The 17,753-nt window shown below is 44.6% G+C and overlaps 1 protein-coding gene across 2 annotated transcripts in view; it reads right to left on the bottom strand.

The window, feature by feature from the left end:
• RXRG (retinoid X receptor gamma) overlaps nt 1-17,753 on the bottom strand; it is a 73,569-nt gene that overhangs the window by 37,054 nt on the left and 18,762 nt on the right. The window contains exon 1 of one of the 2 annotated variants that reach the window (XM_081012252.1): nt 11,068-11,342. The exons of the other annotated variant lie outside the window; for it this stretch is intronic. Coding sequence (XP_080868378.1) covers nt 11,068-11,116 — 49 coding nt within the window. The 5' untranslated portion in view covers nt 11,117-11,342. Of the gene's footprint in view, nt 1-11,067; nt 11,343-17,753 lie in introns of those variants that run through there. 2 annotated transcript variants of the gene reach the window in all.

Below are 17,753 nucleotides of genomic sequence, written 5' to 3'. Positions count from 1 at the left end.
AAAGAGGCAGGAACAGGGAAGGCTGAAGAAGTTAAGAGAAGTACCAATATCACCTCTCCCAGAGAGGAAGGTCGGGCAGAGTCCAAAGATCATTCTTGGTACAAGCTTCCTGGAATTTCCCCACTTGGCTGATTGGCTGTTGCCATTTGGGTTTCGCCTGCAAATCGTCACAACTTGTGAAGGGTACAGCAAAGATATATCATAACTGTGACAATCTATGTTGGAAATGTAAAGAAAAGGAAGGAACCTTTTATCATATGTGGTGGACCTGTCCCAAGGTGAAAGACTTCTGGGAAAAGATTTATAATGAATTGAAAAAAATGTTGAAATATACATTTATAAAGAAACCAGAGGCCTTTCTTCTTGGAATAACAGGTTTGGAATTGCCCAAGAAAGATATTAAATTATTTTTGTATGCCACAACTGCTGCTCGTATTTTGTTAGCTAAAAAGTGGGAAACCCAAGAATTACCAACGATAGAATGGCAGATGAAGATGATGGATTTTTCGGAGCTAGCCAACCTAACCGGAAGAGTCCGCGACCAGAAGGAGGAGGAGTATCAGGAAGAATTGATTAACTTTAATGATTACTTAGTTAAATATGTTAAGTTTCATTAAATGAAAACAGCTTGCAGATACTGAATTGGGTTAGGATTTTATTTATGTTAAGTGATGAATTAATATGTTTAATTTCATAATGTGAAGATCTAAGGATGTTAATGTTTAAGTTAAATTTTATAAGAACTGTGATTTGGAAAACTGTTAAAAGGATATGCAATGAAATTCAACCAAGGGGAAGCAAGGAAGTCACTTAACAATGTTAATAAGTGTAATTTTCAATAAGGCTATGATTTATGTTTGTTTGTCTTATGTGTTTGTTTGTTTATAATGTTGTGAAAACCAATAAAAAATTTTTTGGAAAAAATAACAACTTGTGAAGGGTATTCCATTAAAGGAATCCAGGGACTCAACTTGGTTTGGTCAACCCTTGAGAGGGAGTTGTGCCGGTGCCTGAGTCCAGGGGAGCATCTGGGGAGTGAACAGAGTCTGTTCCCGGGCTTTTCACCTGCCTCAGGTGTTCACCCTTGGCTGACCTATGATAGAGCTCTGGGTCAGCGCTTCCTGCAAGGGTGCAGGGAGCTAGTCGAACCAGAGCCTATGCAACCACCCACTTTCTGTAATCAATAAAGTTGTGGCCTAAATTCTGCCAAAAACCAAAACTAAAATTTGAGTCAAATGTGTGTTTATTTAGGGGGGAGGTCTCTGGGTCTGAACACACAAACAGATGAAAACACTAGCAGGATTGCAATAACACTTGTAATGTAGCAAGTCCTATGGAGATAACAGAGTTATAGAAAACATGGACTATTGAAAAAGATGCAGCAGGAAAGGTTTGACAATAAGATTCATGGAGGGGAAGGTAGGAAGTCCAGAGATTCGGAAAATCTTTTAACTGTTGGTGTGTATGGTTGTATTGTTATGATTTTATATTTGTAAAATCAAATAAAAATTATTTCAATAAAACAAAATAAGTTCTAGAAGCTGCAGCTATTGCAGAACATTGGTTCTAAGGTGGAGTACAACAACTGATCGTCCGGGAGCTGCACTGGTTTGTTATCTGCTACTGAATCTGATTTAAGGTTTTGGCTCCAGTGTATGAAGTTGCGCGTCGAGACCCCGAGATCACCCCCTCATTGATGAATAAGACACAAGGACACAGATATTAGGTTAATGTTACTGGGCAAATTTAGGCCACAACTTTATTGGTTACAGAATGTGAGCGGTATTGGCTTAGGCACTGGAATTGATCTGACTATATCTGACTCCTGCCCGTCACGCAAGGAGTCCAGTAAGGGTCAACCACCGGTAGGGGGAGCCCCATCGATGCAAACCAACTCGAACTCCCCCAGGGTTCCCGACGCGGTTGTGTCATGGCCCTAGCCCCGCCCTGGACTTCGGACAAGATCCACACCCCCAGATTCCTTTAATGGAATACCCTTAAGCTTGGAGGGGCAGGTGATGGCCGCACCTTCCCTCCCCCATCATAAGATCAACCAATGCCTAACTGCCAAACATTACAAGTGTTGAATAGTGGGTAGACATAGCAGACGACACAGCGATTCTTCCAAAGCAGCTCTTTATTTGTAAGCTGGACAGAACTGAACAGCAAACAGCTCAGCCGGCCTGCTTTTATAGGCAGCCAGCTGTCAACAACGTAGCAACAACAACCCAGGGTTTCCCGCCTAAAATAACTGACGTGGACCTGAGTGAAAACTACATACACAATACTCCTGCTGGCCAGGGTGAGAACTTCAATACATAACAACAAAGTTGTGATGATTGCTACAAGGTAGGCGAAAACCAAATGGCCCATGCCAATTTGCCAAGTGGAAAAATTTCTACCAGGTCCCTCAATGGCGACCAACCGAGGTCCATAGCAAGGCCAAATTTGAAACCTGAAAATAGGGACGGAGGACGGGAGATCGAGGAAGTGAGCCAAGAGGATGCTCTCCGGCTCGCACCTCAGTTTAAATGGGGCCCGGCCACGCCCCCCCAGGCAGCTGATTGGCTGGCAGGCGAATGACATGGCTGGGAACCTCCAAGTGGTCCACTGCAATTCCTCCCCACTGGGAAGTGGAGCGGATTTCTCACTGGATCAGGGGGTTGCCTGCTATGTGGTGATATGGACAAACACAAACCCCTGTGGTGCAAAATGCGACAATCTACAAAAATGCAAATGCAACATCCCGGCTAATAACTGTTAGTAAATATATAATTGGTATGATGTCATTCAAAATATACAAATAAGCCACTTCAAAACAATATATATATCATACAGCACATCTCACAAAATATACAAGTAACTGCAAGTTGTTGTATGTATCAGAGTCAAGCAAAGATTCAAACAACCAATGAATAGCGAGGAATGCCAAACCGTCTCTCAAAGGAAGACATCTCACAAAAGTCTCAAAAGGACAGTGCATCCGGAATAGTTCAATGACATCATACCGATTATATATTTACTAACAGTTATTAGCCACCGTGTTGCGTTTGCATTTTTGTAGAGTGTGGTGATATGGAGCAGGGCCTTATCTGTAATGGCACCCCAGTGGTGGAACTCCTTCCTGTTAGAGGCAATAGTGCCTCCCCCCACAAGTCACCTCCTGAAGGCAAATTTATTCATTCAAGGCCAAAAGTGACACTCAAAACTTATTGAGAGTACTGTTGGGAGCCCATTGCGTAAGAGGTTTTATGAACTTGAAAGATGGCTTGCATAGCGTTTATATTTTTTTTATTATTCCATATAGGATTTTATGCAGTGTTATAGACCACCCTATGATCATCAGATGAAGGGTGGTCTAGAAATAAAATTAATAATAGTTCACATGCAGGTACCGTATTTTTTGCCCTATAGGACACACTTTTTCCCCTCCAAAAATGAAGGGGAAATGTGTGTGCGTCCTATGGGGCGAATACAGGCTTTCGCTGAAGCCTGGAGAGCGAGAGGAGTCGGTGCGCACCGACCCCTCTCGCTCTCCAGGCTTTGTGCAGCTCTCCGCAACCCTCGGAAGCCCGGCGCACAGCTCCACGCCAGGCTCCCGAAGGTTGCGCAGAACTGCCTGCATTCCGAAGCCTGGGGCGTGCTGAAGAGCGCGCCCGGGCTTCGCGCAGCTCTCCGCAAGTCTGGGGAGACCGGCGCGGCTCCCTAGGCTTGCGGATAGCAGGCTGTTCTGGGGGCTGGGGTCGGGGGAAGCCAGCCCCGTGCCTGGGGGGGAATAATTTTTTTTTCTTTATTTCCCCCCCCAAAAAAACTAGGTGCGTCCTATGGGGCGGTGCGTCCTATGGGGAAAAATACGGTATATGCAGATTAATACAAAGGCTTTATAGATTTCAGTATTGAAATCTAAATAAAACACCTTTTTTTTGTAGGGCAGCCGTATTGCTCTATTTTTTTTTTAGCCAAAAGAACCGCCGCCCTCTTAACTTTTAGTTCAGTGGAGAGCAGGTTAAATGTTGAACACAGCGTACTACCAAGCAGTAGAGAGCCTTTAGCAACACGTAAACAAAGCGGGTTCTCCTTCATGGAAAGCACGTGTTGCGGTGGGAGCAACCATGACATCCCCTGTTGCTGGGCGGGTTAGTTTGGATGTCCACGAATTTGAGCAGGAACAGGGACCGAGCAACAGGAGCTCACTCCGTCACGGGGATTCGAACCGCCAACCTTCTGATTGGCAAGTCCTAGCCTCTATGGTTTAACCCACAGTGCCACCCACGTCCCACCAAGGTTGCGGTTAGGCATTGGTTAATTTTTGGTTGGTGGAGGGGATGTGGTTGGCTGTGCCTGCCCCTCCAATGCTGCTGCTGCAAGGATATTCCGTTAAAGGAATCCAGGGGCTCACCATGCTTTTGTCCGAACCCCTGGCAAGGGGCTAGGGCACGCAAGAGCCCCTGGGAGCATTTGGGGAGAAGGGAGAGCCTGGCGCCCAGCTCTATTCTCTCCCCAAAAATGTTTACCCTTACTGACTTCCGCAGGGGTACGGTTGTCAGTTCTGTTCCTACCTCCAAGTGGGAACAGATAGTCACTAACCAATGCCTAAGCAACCACTCACATACTGTAATTCAATAAAGTTGTGGCCAAAATTATGCCAAAAATCAAAACAAAAATGATGTGTGAACCGTGTTTTTATTCAGGGGTGTCTTGGGGGTCCTTGACACACAAGTAGAGGTTTTGCCAAGTGATGTCCTTATTTTTATCTGCTAAATGTCAGAATCGGAGCTATAAACCCACCTATAAAAGTGTGAAGACTGACAAAAAGAGTTGGGAGGGAGGGAGACACAGTAAAGAATGTTTGCACATAAGAAGAGGAAGAGCAGGTGATGAAGGCTATCACAGCCTCTCCAGCATATGTAAGCTTGATAAATGACTCCGGTTTCTCATAGTCCACAATTGCCTCAATTTTTATCCAAGCTTCGATGTTTCAACTACACATCACATGCAAGAGTGTGTAAGGAAAGCCCAGTGACCCATTTACTTACTTGCTGCAAAGCGGCGTTGGGAAGGGACAATTTGGAGAGGGAAAGCAAGGGGCAGGGCGATCGCTTAACTCTTCCAGCCCACCACTTCTTTTTTCATAACTAGCAAACTACTCGAATCATAACATGCAAATTATACTGACCTGATTTGGGGAGCTGAAATAGCCAGCTCATTCACAGGCTGCCACTGCTTATGCTCTGAAAGCATCCTCCGAGTTCCACATTTCTTTCGGTTTCATTGGGAACGGCGGTGGGTCTTTCTCCCGTCGCACAGATGGAGTTTGGGCTTCATTTCAGACCTGCCCATTGGCTTCAGTCTAGACCATGCCTAGGCAACCTAAGGCCCAGGGGCCGGATGTGGCCCAATCACCTTCTAAATCCAGCCCGCGGACAGTCCGGGAATCAGCATGTTTTTACAAAAATAAAATGTGTGCTTTTATTTAAAATGCATCTCTGGGTTATTTGTGGGGCATAGGAATTCGTTCGTTTTTTTTTCTTCAAAATATAGTCCGGCTCCCCACAAGCTCTGAGGGACAGTGAACTGGCCCCCTGCTGAAAAAGTTTGCTGACCCCTGGTCTAGACTTACAGCCGTACAGTGGTACCTCTGGTTACGTACTTAATTCGTTCTGGAGGTCCGTTCTTAACCTGAAACTGTTCTTAACCTGAAGCACCACTGTTAAGTTGTGGGTGAACATATCAGACGACACAGCGATTCTTCAAACAGCTCTTGTTTATTCACAGGCCAGGCCAGAACAGAACTGAAGGGTTCAGCCAGCCTGCTCATATAGTGCTCTACTAGAACGCAACAGTAACCACTTTCTGTAACTATCCAATCACTGAACGTCACTTTCAATCCCTTATTTGCATATGTGGACCTGAGTGAAAACTATCTATAGTTTCCCCCTGCTGGCCCAGGGTGAGAACTTCAGTACATAACAACCACTTTAGCTAATGGGGCCTCCCGTTGCCGCTGTGTGATTTCTGTTCTCATCCTGAAGCAAAATTCTTAACCCGAGGTACTATTTCTGTGTTAGTGTAGTCTGTAACCTGAAGTGTATGCAACCTGAAGCGTATGTAACCTGAGGTACCACTGTATTTTGATTCGAGCTGCTGTGCCCCATGAAACCTCACCATTGCCTGTGTCCTGGAGACACTTAGGAAAGTATGTTACATAGTCCACTATCCCCTGGGGATCACCAGGTTGTAGGAACCTCAGTGTTAGAGCAGAACAAGGAGAGTTTCACAGCCAGATAGATTTATTGCTATTTTGCTAGAGAAAAAGAAGCCCCCGGAATTAATTCATGCCTCTGCCTTGTTGCGCACCATCCCAATCTCTGAGTGGTGCAAGATCCCAGGGGTTTGAGGCACTTGGGTTTCCTCAGAATGAGGGACAGTGGAGACTGTGACGTCTTTAGGATACGTATACGATTTATTTGCCCATAACTACAACCTGAGTCTATTATGGAGGGGCTCACAGTAGTAACACACCAAGAAGGTCCCCCAATATAATCTGGCCCCCCACAAGGTCTGAGGGACAGTGGACTGGCCCCCTGCTGAAAAAGTTTGCTGACCCCTCTAGCTGCTAAGGAAGGTCACGTTCAAACAGGAGGAGAAAAGGCCTTAAAGGAAAACACTAAACAAGTCGTCATCATGCGAAAACACCTAGGGCAAAATCCAACACTGCCTGAGAGAGAAAGGTGAAGTCCTGTTCCGCAAGCAGAAGCCTATTCTGCACGTTCAACAACAGCACTGGATACAACCTACCCAGTTTTAGGACTGGCAACTTCTATGTACTGGTCCTGTTCTTGTGCCTTGAACGGAAACCTGACACACAGAAATTCAGCAAGCGCAGCTTTTCCTGCCGTTTTAGGCACAGAAAAGCCTTACCTGTTGAATCTCTGCGCGTGCCGGTCTGCTGATAAGAGTACAGGAACAGTACAAAGACACGGCGGAGTCGATGGGACTTATTTCCCAGGGTCGACGGCAGCTAGTTTTTGCAGCCAAGGGAAGAGCGCGATGAAATCCTGAAGCACTGCACGAGCTGAACAACAGGGAGCAACGGCCCTTTCTCAATCGCAATTCATGTCCCAGAGTAACATTGGGAGCAAGCAGCCTTGCAAAATGTTTTATTTGTATTTAAGCAAATAGCAGAATGCTCCGTCCAGCACTTCTGTGCCTCTAACAAATATGCCTACATGTGTAAAAAGAATTAGGGAACGTGCATCTATTGTACCCAGAAGGACAGGGCACAATGGCTGTAGTTCCCACCAGCTGAGGGTCAAACTTGGAGGAAGGTGATGAAAAGAGGAGGGACAGGGCAGGAGGTATAGCTTAGCATACCACCTGACTCCATGCCAATATAACTGAATGAATGAATGAATGTTTTTTAATGTTGTATTTTAATCTTGTTTTTTAAGCTGTATTTCAATCAACTTGTTTTTTATTGGTTATTAGCCACCCTGATATTAGCCTTCCCCTTGGCTGGGGAAGGCGGGGTACAAATATTATTATTATTATTATTATTATTATTATTATTATTATTATTGCCAAACAGCCAGCAGCTATCTGAAACTACCAGACATTTATTTCCAAAACTCCCAATCACCAGACTATTTGAGTGTCAAATGACCCATATTTTAATTTCATTTCCGAAGACACAGTGGCAGGTGGGTTTCACCCAGCCAGAACCAAACATTGCATGCAACTTACCCGCTCTCTTTCAAGCAGGGCACCCATGCATTTCAAAACTGAATGAGAAGCAGGAATTTAGCAAAGGAATCTTCTCACTGTATTTACCGTATTTTTTGCACCATAACACTCACTTTTTTCCTCCTAAAAAGTAAGGGGAAATGTCTGTGCGTGTTATGGAGGGAATGCCTATGGGTGGCATGCCTACAGATTTTCCTCCTCTAAAAACTATGTGCGTGTTATAGAGCGAAAAATACGGTACATTCCAAGAGGAGTTTTCCATGCAGAATTTCCTGTAACTGCTAACATTACAGGAAACCCCGACAAGGAGAAAAGGTTGGCAACTCTATTAGACCAATATTATCCATCACGGGATACACAAATGTATTTTTTGAGTGGTGTGGGGGCACAGAATTACTACTGAACAGTTGCTGGTCCTGTATTATTCTACCTCTTTTACCTTTTAGTCACCCTGTGATCAGATTAATCCCCCCCCCCCATTATCACCCCACAGCCAATAGTATGGGTGAACTTCAGGATAGAAGACTTCTGCTGAAATCTCTTGCCTGACTCTGCCATCACCTGCAGTACTTTGGCTTCTCTGTGCCTCACACAATATCCCCAACTCCTGTTAACGGAGAACATCCATTTAATGAGTATCTTACAATGTTTTTCCCCCTGGAGGTACTCAATGGTAATATATTATTATTATTATTATTATTATTATTATTATTATTATTTACTTACAGTATACCTCGGCTATCTGGCTGGGCCTCCCCAGCCACTCTGGGTGGCTTCCAACAGGATATTAAAAACCCAATGAAACATCAAACATTAAAAACTTCCCTAAACAAGGCTGCCTTCAAATGTCTTCTTAAAGTCAGATACAGTGGACGCTCAGGTTGCAAACGTGATCCGTGAGGGAGGCACATTCGCAGCGCCACATTTGTGCAAGCGTGGGTCGCAATTCAGTGCTTCTGCGTATGCGCAAAGTGCGATTTAGCGCTTCTGCGCAAGTGTCGAAACCCAGAAGTAACCCGTTCCGGTACTTCCAGATTGGGCGTGGTGCGCAACCCAAAAACACACAACTGGAAGCGTCTGTAACCCGAGGTATGACTGTACTTGTTTATTTCCTTGACATCTGGTGGGAGGATGTTCCACAGGGCGGGTGCCACTACAGAGAAGGCCCTCTGTCTGGTATGCAGTAACAGCACAGTTTTTTCTGGAAGAAAAGCACTGAGTATCTAACATTTTATGAAGCACATGCTCCTCCAAACAGCCATCTAAGGCAGGTCATTAGCATTCTCAATGGAGACATCATCAGGGCCCCAGGAAAGGATGGAGATGAGCTAAAAGTCACCTTACTAAGTTGCTTAAGGATCCCTTGAAAGGCACTCCTGCCACTGCTCCAGGCCTCCCTGCCCTCTGGTCCCCATAAAACCCAAATGTAAATGCAATGAGCGGTATGTGACATCACTGTGCTTTGTCACCTCATTTGTTGACTGGGGGAAACACACGGCACAATGATGCCTTGCCATGCATTGGGCTGTATCCAAGGCAGCGCTAAGTAACATGCTCTGTCGGCCCAAGGATTTTAATTTGTGCAGTCGAACTCTCCCCCTTTTCCCTCTCCCTGCACACCACCTAAATCAGTTCTGGGGTTTCCCAGAACCCTTTGGAGCATATTTTGGGACTGCACGGGGATGTGAGAGGTGGGAAAGTTCTGTTGCTCATGCAGGAATCCTCGCACGGACAGAATGGATCGGATACAACCCTATGCATGACAGAACATGTTAGCTGAATATCGCCTAGTAAGTTTGATTGCATTTTAAGAGGAAAGAGAGGCAGAGACCATGGTGGAGATGGCTTTGACTACTGCAATGCACTCTACATGGGGCTACCTTTGAAGGTGACCCGGAAACTACAACTAATCCAGAACGCGGCAGCTAGACTGGTGATTGGGAGCGGCCGCCAAGACCATATAACACCGGTCTTGAAAGACCTACATTGGCTCCCATTACGTTTCCGAGCACAATTCAAAGTGTTGGTGCTGACCTTTAAAGCCCTAAACGGCCTTGGTCCAGTATTCCTGAAGGAGCGTCTCCACCCCCATCGTTCTACCCAGACACTGAGGTCCAGCACCGAGGGCCTTCTGGCGGTTCCCTCACTGCGAGAAGTCAAGTTACAGGGAACCAGGCAGAGGGCCTTCTCGGTAGTGGCAGCCTCCCTGTGGAACACCCTCCCTCCAGATGTCAAAGAGAACAACAACTACCAGACTTTTAGAAGACATCTGAAGGCAGCCCTGTTTAGGGAAGCTTTTAATGTTTGATGTATTACAGTATTTTAATATTTTGTTGGAAGCCGCCCAGAGTGGCTGGGGAAGCCCAGCCAGATGGGCAGGGTATAAATATATTATTATTATTATTATTATTATTATTATTATTATGCAAGCCCACATCTCTCCTATTGTCTGAGTAAACCCATAGAAAGAAGACTGGGCAGCATCCAAGCACAGGACTTGGATGCTCTCAGTCCAAAAATACTTTGGCGCTCTCTGTCTCTCTCTCTCCATATTATATTTAGTGCTCCACTATGTACTTCCTGTGGCAAGTAGGTCACATACAAATATAGCACCTTTACTTACCTCACTAAATCTAAAGGCAACAAATCCATGGTATGCTCTCTTACTTTGCCCAAAGTCTCAGGTCTAGTCCTCAATAAGGGGATAAATGTGTCCTTCGGCCAGCCAGGCTGCAGGTTTGGCGCTCTCAAGATTACGGGCTGCTCCATTTAACAATAACAGCAACTCTGTACATAGAAAACTAGGCTTTTTGCCCTTCTCTTGCCACATGCTAGTTTTCTTTGCGAAGATAAGTTTTTGAGGGCTCCCGTATAAAAATCTGAGGCGGTACACTGGTTCACTATTTCCATGAGACGATTGTGGTTCTTGCAGGTGCCCACCCCCCAGTCTGAATTTGTTTAGCACGAAAGAAGCTAAGAGATGGCTTTTATTCGCCTGTTTCTGACAAGCAAGTCTTTGGTAAAATCGCTGTAAGATGCTGCGCCGTCACTATCACACTGACTATTTGCATAACAAACTCACCATATACAAGCCAAAAGCTCTCGTCAAACTTTAAAGAAACCTCACAGAAACATCCCCACCCTCTAGGAATTCATTGCCTTCCCAGTTAGAAAGCAGCTTCTGATTTAACAATGCATAAATTTAATTCTCTTCTCTTCTGCTCCGCCCCCCCACCACTTCTGCATTTTTTTCCTGAGCCTAGGTTGTTCAATTGCTATTTGCATCAAAAACCAGAAATCTGAAACCATTCGTGAAATACTTACTCCCAAAGCCTGTGGGAAACTTAATGAAGTGTGGATAATTCCCGTACATGTTTAATCTTCAGTTCATCTCTTCATTGCAATGGCAAAGGGTGCTTCCAAGATCCTTAAAGTGTTCCGTTTTGCTTAGCAAACCTGAAACTCTCTCTGGCAATTCCAGGCGAGCTGCCTCCTCAAGTGGAGAAGAAATCGTGTAGAGAAGCTCTGCTTACCCTGAAGACAGTAGCTGGAAGAATCAGTCAGTTTTCAGCTGCTGCTCCTTTTCCATTCTGTTATGGGCAGGGCTTCTCTCTGTCTGTCTGTGTGTGTGTGTTCTCTGCAAACTTGCAGTGTGTTATATTGGTAGCTTAATCCATCAGCGACAAGACCAATCAATGCATCACAGCACTGGTATAGGTCACAAATCAAAAGCTGGGGGAATTAAATGGGGAAGGGGAGGGTGAGGGTATTATTTGAAGTATGTACTAATAAAAAAAAATCAATGCTGTGTGGAGTAATTAATTGAGGGGGCGACATATGGCTACACTTACAGGCAGCTGTTTCTGTGTTGATGTCAGAGAACAACTGTCATACAAAATTGGCAATATTTATCAGTTATGATTAAACCAAACTTTTCTTGATGTAATGCACTGTGTGAGTTCCACCTACGTAAGGGCTGCCGCCTTTATTTTGGCATGTTTTCCATGTCTTTAACACATGCCTGAAAGGCACAAATTGAACAAGAGAAGCCTCTCCTGTGCCATCTCCATTTTTTGGGAAAGGCAGACCTGTTGGAGGTGTTAATATACTGTTCAGGTGTTAAAAGTGCAGGAATCCTGTCCAGATAAAAAAAAAGTGGGGATTAAAGTGCTTCTGTGCATTTACATTAAAAAGTGTTACACGGAAATCTAAAATTTGGTAGAATGCAAACAAGGAAAATAGATTTCATTGGCCAGTTGTTCATGCATTTATGTTACAATTCTGAATTGGGCAAAATGGAAATGCAACTCATTTTCATCTAAAGAAAGAGTGCAATATTAGCTGCTAAGATTTAGAAATCATTAAGCCTGCTGGCTGATGTATTGTAAATATTTGTAGTACAGTGGTACCTCGGGTTACATACTTAATTCGTTCCGGAGGTCTGTTCTTAACCTGAAACTGTTCTTAACCTGAAGCACCACTTTAGCTAATGGGGCCTCCTGCTGCTGCCGCACCACTGGAGCACAATTTCTCTTCTCATCCTGAAGCAAAGTTCTTAACCCGAGGTAGTATTTCTGGGTTAGCGGAGTCTGTAACCTGAAGCGCATGTAACCTGAAGCGTATGTAACCCGAGGTACAACTGTATTAATGATCTATGCTTGAAGTGATTTAAAAACATTTGCATTTAGAAAGTTACCTTCTGCCATGTGGCAGAGATGTCGGTAACATCAAAGTTCTCAGCTAGGAGATCTCTACCTATGCTTTAAACATCTCAGGCACCAGGGCAGAATGTGATGGTTGTTCTTTGATTATCTGGCTCATCCTCTAGGGCAGGCATGTCCAAAGCCCGTTCCGGGGGCCTAATCTGTCCCACCGGTCAGTTTAATCCAGCCCCTGTGGCAGTTTATTTCCTGCGGTAAAATCCTAAAAAAACTTCAACAACTTGAACCCTAAAAAAACTTCAACAACTTTGGTCAGCCCTCACGGCCCTTCACTTCATCAAATCTGACCCTCTTTGAAAAAAAGGTTGGACACCACTGCTCTATGGCATGGGTAGGCAAACTAAGGCTCGGGGGGGGCAGATCTGGCACAATCGCCTTCTAAATTCGGCCCATCGACGGTCCGGGAATCAGCGTGTTTTGACATGAGTAGAATGTGTGCTTCTATTTAAAATGCATCTCTGAGTTATTTGTGGGGCATAGGAATTCGTTCATTTTATTTTTTCAAAATATAGTCCGGCCCCCCCACAAGGTCTGAGGGACAGTGAACCGGCCCCCTGCTGAAAAAGTTTGCTGACCCCTGCTCTAGGGCTACGGATTTGCCCCATGGGAGGCAGGAAAGGACCGGGGGGGATAAGGAACTGATAAAATAATGGGTCAAGAAATGTAGGTGCCATACCCTAACCTGTTGCTTCAAAAGCATAACACAGGGATCATTTGTCACGCCAAACTTGTCCTCCATCATTTAAAGGTTACAACAGCAAACAAATATCGCTTCAACAAATGATGTCATCTCTCATGCTGTGAAAAAAAGGACTTGCCCAGTTATCCTGCAGGAAAAGAGAAACCACCAGCACTCTGTGGTCCCTCCTCTTCTGAGTCAGTTGACCTGACTGCTGCTGAAGACCAGGGCGATTGCATGCTTATTCCTTGCAATTGTCCCAGGTGAAAGGACAGAACATAACCGCTGCAACTCCTGGCTAGCTCTCCCATTGGCTCCTTCCCTTATCTTCTCCTAACTTTTTTTTCTATTAACAATGCTATTGTCTGGTTGGTTGACATCCATCTGTTTTGGGAGACCACGGAAGAGTAACGCGTTCAGGGGTTAAGTCAAATAGTTGGAGAGTTACAAGTGTACAGAACAAGTTAATAACAAATTTACAGAAATAACTTTCAAATGGTTATATATCAAGCAATATATTTTGGCTAACATCTAGGCAATTTAGGGACGCGGGTGGCGCTGTGGGTTAGACCACTGAGATGAGCGCCGCAACCCCAGAGTCGGCCACGACTGGACCTAATGGTCAGGGGTCCCTTTACCTTTACTTCATCTCAAGCCCTCCCACAATAAACCTTCTTGAGATAAAAACTTTTTAAAAAAAAAAAAAAACCTAAACATGTCACAAAGATAAATTATTATTAATGATACACTATAACAAACATAAAATAAATAATAACGACATTTAGAAACATTTGGGGGGGGAGGGGAAAGGCACTTCTTTGCCAAAATAACCAAGAAATTGTCTAATAATCCAAAAATCTACTTCTAATTTCAGCTGTAGTAATTTCAACTGTATGCATTTCTGAGGCCTTCAATAAACTCTCTGAATAATTTCAAACTATATTCATTGCAGTCTTATATCAAGACTTTCATCAGCAGCAGTAATATTTACCTCCATTGATTAGGATGAATGACCTTATTAAAGTCCTTATTCCAAACCTCTATATTCTTCCCTAGAGGTTCCATGCTACCACCTATCAGAAATTTATAATAATTGAAACTGGGAGAAGTAGCTTCGAAATGTCCTGCAACAACAGACGCTGATGGAGTCTCCAAAACTGTGCAGTCCACATTTTGTTATCAGCAGGTCCCTACTGCCACCAGGCCAAGTTCAAAGTTTTTGGATTGATGTACGGTACTTAACAACTTTGGTGTAGGATACCAAAGGATTGCAGATTGTTATAGTTGCTGCAGGTGGAGTCTCTTATCTAGACCTTGTGCAAAGTAGATGTGAATTTCCTCCCCACCACAAGAATGAGTTTCAAAGCTTTGCTGGAAACAAGTCTTAAAATAGTTACAAATAAATGTTCCAAAATACAAAGTAACACATTGCTCTTAAACAAGCAACCAATGCAGTCCAGGCTTCTTTTTAGTCCTTAATACAGCTCACTACTGTTTTCTCTCTCTGGTACCAGACAGAGATCCTAAGCAACTTGCTTGATAAAGCACTGAGCTGAGCTCAATTGACTGACAAAGGCGCTGAGTTCTCAGGTTTCACCTTCCTGCTGTGAGAGATCCCTCAGGATTCCAGTGACAATGCAAACCTCTCTGCAAAGCGTTTTTTAAATACAGGGCATTCAAGCATAGCACTTTATGCATATTAAACTTACACCTTTGACTGATTTTATCTTTTCTATCTCTTTTGTAACCTCATTGTAAGCCACTTAGAAACTAAGTTAAGTGTTGAATAAATTGTTGAAATAAGCAAATAATATAAGAAAAACTTGCGAGTAATGTAATTTTTCCTGATATGAGAAAGAACCCCATCTGCCAAAACTTAAAAGTTGCCCAGATAGTGCCATTATCATTCATATCCTCCGAAGATTGTATCCCAAATCAAAGAGGTATTTTTCCAACTAAAGTCTGCATATACGCCATACATTTAAAGCACACCCATCCATACCCAAAAACCCTGAAACTGTAGTTTGTTAAGGGTGCTGGGAATTGTAGCTTTGTGAAGGATGAACTAAAGTTCCCAAGATTCTTTATGGGAGCAGATCGTGCTTTAAAAATATGGTGCATCTCACAATTTTCATAAAGGATCATAATTAGGAAAATACCTATATCCCATTCCTACCTGTATTCATATGTCCCTTTCAGCCTCAATTGTTGGAGCTCAGGGCCCTTTTTCTTTAAGATGATGGCAGGGGCAGGTAGTGCACAGGGTTTGCAAGCGAAAGGTTGCAGGTTAAATCCCTGTTAAAGTCTCTCGTTTAAGGTAAAAGGTAAAGGACTCCTGGACGGTTAAGTCCAGTCAAAGGTGACTATGGGGCAGCGACACGCATCTCACTTTCAGGTCAAGGGAGTGGCGTTTGTCCACAGACAGCTTTCCGGGTCATGTGGCCAAAAGGACTAAACCACTTCTGGCGCAACAGAAACACCATGTCAGAAACCAGAGAGCATGGAAACACTGTTTACCTTCCCGCCACAGTGGTACCTATTTATCTACTTGCACTGGTGTGTTTTTGAACTGCTAGGTTGTCAGGAGCTGGGACGGAGCAACGGGAGCAGGGCTGGATTTAGGTTTGATGAGGCCCTAAGCTACTGAAGGTAATGGGGCCCTTTATATGTCCAGCTGTCCTTTGTCAACAACAAATTGTCACTGTTTGTTGAGCAAACCAGTGATATTTTAGGGAGCAGGCTAGCAGGCGGGGCCCATTATTTACATCATAGGAGCCTACACAACACAAAACACAGTTGCTGTATGTAGGTATTATTTTATTTGTTTTTTATCTTATATTTTGGAAATGTACATCCAGGATTTTTTACCTTTAAATTTTTTTGCAGGCCTCCAAGAGAGTGGGGCCCTAAGCTATAGCTTGTTTAGCTTATATGTAAATCTGGCACTGAATGGGAGCAAACCCCCTTTTGGGGATTCGAACCGCTGACCTTCTGATCGGCAAGCCCAAGAGGCTCAGTGGTTTTATGCTCACCCAGTGAGCATAGCCAATGCTGAACTAGATGGACCAGTGAACATCAGTTTCCTATGGTCATCGTCTTCCCATTTACTTGTTTGTGTCAAAACAAATTCTTCATTATAATCTCATAAACCTGGCACAGCCATCCCATCTTCCTTGACTACCAGTTGTAAATTGGCATAAACTATGCTATATCTTGGGATGCGGGTGGTGCTGTGGGTTAAACCACAGAGCCTAGGACTTGCCGATCAGAAGGTCGGCGGTTCGAATCCCCGCGACAGGGGGACCGTTGCTCGGTCCCTGCTCCTGCCAACCTAGCAGTTCGAAAGCACATCAAATTGCAAGTAGATAAATAGGTACCACTCCGGCAGGAAGGTAAACGGCGTTTCCGTGCGCTGCTCTGGTTTGCCAGAAGCGGTTTAGTCATGCTGGCCACATGACCCGGAAGCTGTACGCCGGCTCCCTTGATCAATAAAGCGAGATGAGCGCCGCAACCCCAGAGTCGGCCACGACTGGACCTAATGGTCAGGGGTCCCTTTACCTATTCTATATCTTACAGTAGTCAGAGAGAGAGAGAACAGGAAAAGGAGAGAGAAAATGGTTGAAACCGCTCTTTTGACCTATAAGCATATAGACTCCCCAAAATCATTTCAGCATCAGTAAGGCATTGCTTCATGTTGTTTCTTATGCCTTTTTTTTTTTAAAGGAAGCCTGGTGAGAATTTGGACTTTTTACATTTCACCCTTAATTTAACTGCGTGAGTGCTCTGCAGCATGTGACCCGTGTTCATCCAATTGGGTTTCCAGGTGTTAAGACCATTAGACAAGGACTTTAGTACAGGACCTGAGGGATAGTGTTTGGGCGGGCAGTGAGTGGGTGCAATTTAGACAGGCACGGAGCCTGGAGGAGGTGGAACCAAGAGCACAAGCCGAAGCCCAACAGTATTGCATGATTCGAATGCTCTTTTGGTTCACCTCTTTGGGAGTGTGGTGCTGCAAAGGGGATGGGCTGTCAAGAAAAACAGCTTGCCTCTTGCTGACAAGAGATTTTATTCCTTGACCTGCAGACTCTAAATATGTAGAGTGTCTAACCAAGGTCCTTGCTCACATGCAAGAACTCTGCATGCATATACAGTGGTACCTCGGGTTACATACGCTTCAGGTTACATACGCTTCAGGTTACAGACTCCGCTAACCCAGAAATAGTGCTTCAGATTAAGAACTTTGCTTCAGGGTGAGAACAGAAATTGTGCTCCGGTGGCACGGCAGCAGCAGGAGGCCCCAATAGCTAAAGTGGTGCTTCATGTTAAGTACAGTTTCAGGTTAAGTACGGACCTCTGGAACGAATTAAGTACTTAACCTGAGATACCACTGTATAGCCTCACCGATGTGGGGATACAGGGCACAGCCCGTAAATGGCTGTGCTTTTTTATCTCTGGTCGGGGACAGAGGGTGGCGCTAGGGAGGGAGATGTCATCGCACCACTCCTTGGTGTGTGGAGTGCCGCAGGGCACAATCCTCTCCCTGATGCTTTTTAACATCTTTGTGCAGCCCCTTGCCCAGATTGTCCGGAGCTTTGGGCTGGGTTGTCACC

The sequence above is a fragment of the Podarcis pityusensis genome (assembly GCF_964106645.2).
Source record: "Podarcis pityusensis genome assembly, chromosome: 6".
Taxonomy (NCBI): Eukaryota; Metazoa; Chordata; class Lepidosauria; order Squamata; family Lacertidae; genus Podarcis; species Podarcis pityusensis.
The sequence above is the reverse complement of the archived record's forward strand: the minus strand, read 5'-3'. Positions and strand labels throughout refer to the sequence as shown.